Raw genomic sequence first — 5,652 nt, 5'->3', positions numbered from 1 at the left:
GTTCACGCCGAACCTCTTATGCCCGTCTCACACACGTTCACGTATTACCATTTCATATTACCACTCATCAATTTTAAGTTTTGCATTTGACTATTTATAAATTCAATCTCCCGATTAAAAATTAATTGAAGTTGATGAGATCGGCTCTATGAATACCGGTCTAATTTGACTACGCTCCAAAATATACGCCGTTAGTACTAAAAATCTATAGTTTACGTTAAGTATAATATATATAAAAGATTTTCTATATTGTTCTGGCGGAAAAAGTTCTACAAAATTTTACGCCAAAATGCTAGAATTAAAATGCTTATTAATTTTAGTAATTAAATACATATATCTAAAAAGAAAAATAAATATTTCTACAAAAACAGAAATATTTCTACAAATTTCTATTTTTAGTGGAACTTAATTATTAATAATTTGTAATTATTCATAGAAATTTTTTTTTCGCTGGAGTAAACTACTTTAGAAATGTGTAGAATATTGCAGTTTACAGTAGTTTGATGTAGTTTCACTGAGAAATTCATAAAAATCACAGAAACAACGACGTACTACAAAAATACAAAAATTAACAAAAATTTAGAAAATGATTCCAGCATTTTCACGTAGATTTTTATTGCATTTCTTAAATTTATGTAGGATTTTTTCCACCACGGTATTTATTGGTACTTCTGTAGTAGTGCTGGTGTTGAATCTTGATATTTACGATTCGAAATCTCAAATCTCCGGACAGATATCGCGTCTCGAGCGTCGCACGCGCTGAGTGTGAACGCGACATAATTGCTGCCCGTTCCGCGCAGGAAACTCCCTCTTCGTTCCCTGTGGCCCGCGGTAGTGAGCATCAGCTGTTCGACGACAGTTTGCCAACCCGTAGAAGTCGCTGCGAAGTAGTGAGCGAGGTCTGTTGTGTTTGGGATGTGACAACAATATGGCTATCTGGTGATTAGTAATCGAGCGGACACGGACAAAGGAGCAGCGCAGTTTTTATGATAATAGACGCCGCTCGCCCCCGCGACGCACCATTGTTCCGTTGTTCCGAGCGCGACAGGTAGACGAACGGGGGCAGGATGTTGGAGCTCGAGGTGGTGCCCGAAAGGTCCCTCGGATGCGAGCAATGGGAATTTATTTTGGGCAAGTGACGAAACGCAAGCGCATACACACGCTCGCCTTGTTATGATTTGCGCGACACAGGAGCGTTGAGATTCTCCCTCTTATCTTCAATTTTTTACGATCGAATCGCGTATGAGACGTAGAACGAGCGATTGTCCGTCGACCTTGTCTCACGCAGTATATGATTCGTCCTTGTGCCCTCGCATTGTCCTACAATTATCTCTGTTATCTAACTGAACGTGAAATGACAAGCGAAGACAAACATGCTTTTCCCTTTTCTCTATTATAACACATCATATAACGCGATATGCAATAATTTTTTTTATAATTAAATGGAATTGCGATAGTGTAGAAAAGTAGATAGCAATCAAAGTCCCACGGATTAATTGTGGCGAGAGTATAGACAATTTATTTCATTTATAAAAATTAATTTTATACAAATTAGCTTACTAATTGTGCTAATTGAACCTTTTTACTCGTTTTTAAGAATACTATGAATCCCTTTCCATGTTTAAATTTTGAAACTCTTTTGTTTAGTCTTCTATAAACAAATTTTTATTTGCTATATGAGAGAAAAAGCATGAGCATTGATTTAAATAAATATTTAAGGTTCGAATATTAAGTTTACTTTTTTGCAGGTATGCACTTTTCTCAGTCGGTATCGATAATACAGTCTCAAGTCGGTGTCATAAGAGGAGTGCAAGTACTTTATAGTGACACTGTAAGTACATATGATATTTATTTGGCATGAGATTTTTATATATACACACGCACACACACATAATGCACATAAAGTAAATTTAATGCATAAACCAGTAATTTTTACTTTGTGCATCGTACATCAAATTTAAATAGCATAATGAGATAATACATGAAGCGTTATGCACGTTCGCAGAATCCATTAGACGTAGATCTAGTAATAAATTTACCTCACGACGGCATTCGGCTTATATTCGATCCTGTTGTACAAAGGCTTAAGATAATTGAGATTTATAACATGAAGTTAGTGAAATTGAAATATTGCGGCTTGCCATTCAATTCGCCGGAAGTATTACCCTCAATCGAACAGATAGAGCATTCTTTCGGCGCGACTCACCCTGGTGTTTATGACAGCGAAAAGCAGGTATCTGTAAAATTTAATTATAAAGTTGAAGAATTTATTGCTTAAAACAAAGCTTTCTAAAATAATTTAAATTTATAAAATATATGGGCGATATGTGATGGAAAATGATAAATTGCAGGTGTTTGTATTGAACTTTCGAGGACTGTCGTTTTACTTTCCAATCGACTCGAAATTCCAACCTGGCTATGCTCATGGATTAGGCTCGTTACAATTTCCTAACGGAACTTCTCCTTTGGTCGCAAAAACGGCGATTTACGTTGGAAATATGCCAGCTGGTGGTAGCAATGAGGAACACGGATCTAAGACACCGCCACCACCTTTGCCACTTGTAATTATGTTTCCGAGCTATTGATTATTTTGCTATTATCCGAAAATTAAAATGTTAAGCATACGGATCTGTTTTTAAATAGGTCTGTTACCATAATAATTTATACTTGGAGAAAGCTGATATCATTCGAGACAAAGCACGTACTCGTGGGCTCAGATTACATCTTTTCACAGAAGGTAGTTCTGGAACGAGAGCCTTGCTAGAGCCGAAGAAGCGATGTCTGACCAAAGAGGTTGCGCTTTACTTCAATATATAATTTTTGCGAAGAAATAAAGATTAGTAGAGATCTGAAATTCGCGGCTTGTGGCTGCTAAAAAGAATCTATGTTTTATAAATTTACACTATCAAACACGAATTTTGATATGCGACAAGAATTAACTTATTTTTTACTTGTTTTTTGTTATATTATAAAACAAAAAGGTAACTTATAGTTTTTTTGTTTCTGTTATAATCTAATGTGATTTCAGGTATTGTTTGGTGATACTTGTGAGGATGTTTTAAGCGCGCTCGGCGCTCCGTCTAGAGTATTCTACAAAGCCGAGGATAAGATGCGTATCCACAGTCCACACGCTCATAAGCGAGATAAAACAAAGCGGTCAGATTTTTTCTATAATTATTTTACTTTAGGTTTGGTAAGTATGTTTTTTTATCTGGTGACACGAGCTAATTTTTAAGATTAAATCACAAAGCAAATGAATTACTAGTGCTATTTATAATTGAATATAAATATTTTATATTTAAACTATATTACAAAAAAAGATATATTACTAAATAAACGTAAAAAAGTATTGTTTTAAATTTAACATTTAAATAAATGGATTTAGCTATGCAAATTAATGGATTGCTCAGAACAATGTTTCTGCTGATATTACAGTATACATAAATATCTTACAGACCGTATCTTTCTCAAACACATTCTTTATCGATCCTATTGTCCACACATGCGATTCTTTACAGGATGTCTTATTCAACGCTAAAACTCAATGTATAAAAAAGTTTGTACTTCACACGAATTATCCAGGACATTACAACTTTAACATGTATCACCGCTGTGAATTTTCTCTGACCCTGCCACCTGAAAATAATTCCACGGAATCGGGAAAGCTGATCGACGTTTCCCCCTCTCCTGTCACGGTAGGATCATTTTAGTCATCTGTACGCGTGATATTTAACGCATTACACGCTATTAATACTAACGAATCTTGAATTTGTCCCGTAGATCACTGCCTATACAAAATGGGACAGAGTGAGCGAGCAATTAAAGGCGAGCGCGCGACCCGTAGTCTTGAATCGTGCATCTTCGACAAACACAACCAATCCGTTCGGCTGTACGTTCTGTTACGGCATACGAGATGCGATTGTCGAAGTTATGGCGAATCAACATATCGCAAGTGTAACTTTATATAGAACTGCGTGACGTTGATAATTTACGTACGATATAAAACATTACATAGCGCGATTCATGACGAACAATTGTGGATAAGAAATTATACTTTAGCTTTAACTTTCGAGGTCTTGAGTTGCCGGTTTAAAAAAGCGATATGCGACGTGAACAATGCGTAGAGCGCTCTGGGAAGCTTTTTTAAAATAATATATATAATCAATTATTTTAGAATACAAGGTTGATAAATAAGTGTTACGTAAAGTGTGAATATTAAGACGACTAAACGATGATCGTATAAGATATGTATAAAATTCAGAAACAAAAATATATGGAAAGTAAAAAAAAATATCACTTCGAAACTCATGTGATTACATAAAAACTTATCGTTTCTCTTGTCAAGCCTTGTCTCACAGCTATGGATACTTGAATCAATTTCAAGTCGATTTTATCTTAACAAGAGTTTCGGTACTGGGTCTTTTTTTTTATAACGTCTTAATTTTTCACATTAATCTTTACGCAACTTAGAACTTAGCTGGAAAGATATGCAATTATCATTGTAATGCAACAAACTGCTCTATTCTTAAGAACACTATCTTTTTTCTACAGGTAGTTAAAAGGCATAATTTTAATTGTATTACATAAGTTTACATATCTGTACAAATAATGCGATGTATGTAAGTTCGATAATTCTAAGAAATTCACGAAGAAATTTATAATATTAAAATCTCATGATAGGCTCTTTGAAGATTTTCAATAAGACATTGCAGTGTGAATCTTCGTACATATAAACGTACGATAGAAACCGCTATAATGATTAACGAAGATTAAATATGTCTAAGCATATAATTAAAATTCTTATTATAATTTATTAAAGATAAAAATTTTATTTAGTCTCGAACGATAATTAATAACATTTTTCATTTTAATTTATTCATGTTTCGATATTGATGTCTTATTTTGTTAAGAAAATATTGACTCTGTATCATTCAAAGAATCTGTAGCTGAAAGAAAGGCGATATTACTTCAAGACTTTGTCTTGATGTTAAACTTTATCTTGTGATTTTTATTAGAAAGTGAAATAATTGATATGTTGTTGTATTGTTAAAAGATGAGGGCATTAATAATTTTGTCTAATATCTAATTATTTTTGTTTATGGGATGCCATAACATCCCCTAATTTAATTCTGATCTCTTGTAACTGAACAATTATAATAATTAGCAAGGAAACAATTGTAATAGAAATTATTATTAAATAAATTATTCGCGAAAAATATTTTAACTCGAGAATTATGATGAGGACAAAAGAGGAAAAAATACTGAAAAAAGTACTATATAAATTTTTATAGGCGACATAATCTTTTTAATCAATTATAAGGATTGTTATTAATATAATCTCGATACAATATTATTCTTAGATCAAGTAAGAACGTAAGCCAACTCTCAATTTTCTTATAAATGGTAAATTTTTTAACGTGGATGATAAAAAAATAAGTCATGTGAGAAATTGGTGGAGAAAATCGAAATTATGTATACCCTGATTATCGTGTTCTCTTTTATTATAAGATTGCGGATTCTCACCCAGCACAAATGTCATCCGAATAACGAAAAAAAAAAAAATTAGAAATTATAACATGTAACATAATAAAAGTATTTGTTGTATCTATGTGAATTCGTTGATTTTCACCTAATAATTTTTTTTTTACTTTA

General features: G+C 33.1%; 1 protein-coding gene across 1 annotated transcript; it reads left to right on the top strand.

Annotated features, from left to right (window-relative positions):
* Window positions 1-816: 816 nt before the first annotated feature.
* On the top strand, window positions 817-5,570 carry LOC105205132 (UPF0183 protein CG7083). Its single transcript, XM_011174429.3, has 8 exons — window positions 817-1,131; window positions 1,749-1,831; window positions 2,006-2,233; window positions 2,352-2,561; window positions 2,644-2,793; window positions 3,029-3,193; window positions 3,519-3,695; window positions 3,781-5,570. Exons 1-8 carry the CDS (start codon window positions 1,068-1,070, stop codon window positions 3,976-3,978), a joined length of 1,275 nt encoding a protein of 424 aa, XP_011172731.1. The 5' UTR covers window positions 817-1,067; the 3' UTR covers window positions 3,979-5,570.
* Window positions 5,571-5,652: the final 82 nt, after the last annotated feature.

This window comes from Solenopsis invicta, chromosome 3, assembly GCF_016802725.1.
Source record: "Solenopsis invicta isolate M01_SB chromosome 3, UNIL_Sinv_3.0, whole genome shotgun sequence".
Lineage (NCBI taxonomy): Eukaryota > Metazoa > Arthropoda > Insecta > Hymenoptera > Formicidae > Solenopsis > Solenopsis invicta.
Note: the sequence above shows the minus strand (reverse complement) of the source record. Positions and strands in the feature narration are given on the sequence as shown.

Bases quoted from the DNA above. Each gene is read 5' to 3' on its own strand.
- LOC105205132 (XM_011174429.3), top strand. From the start codon at position 1,068: ATGTTGGAGCTCGAGGTGGTGCCCGAAAGGTCCCTCGGATGCGAGCAA. The intron at 2,562-2,643 runs GTAATTATGTTT...GTTTTTAAATAG, and splicing joins CGCCACCACCTTTGCCACTT to GTCTGTTACCATAATAATTT. The intron at 3,696-3,780 runs GTAGGATCATTT...TTTGTCCCGTAG, and splicing joins TTTCCCCCTCTCCTGTCACG to ATCACTGCCTATACAAAATG.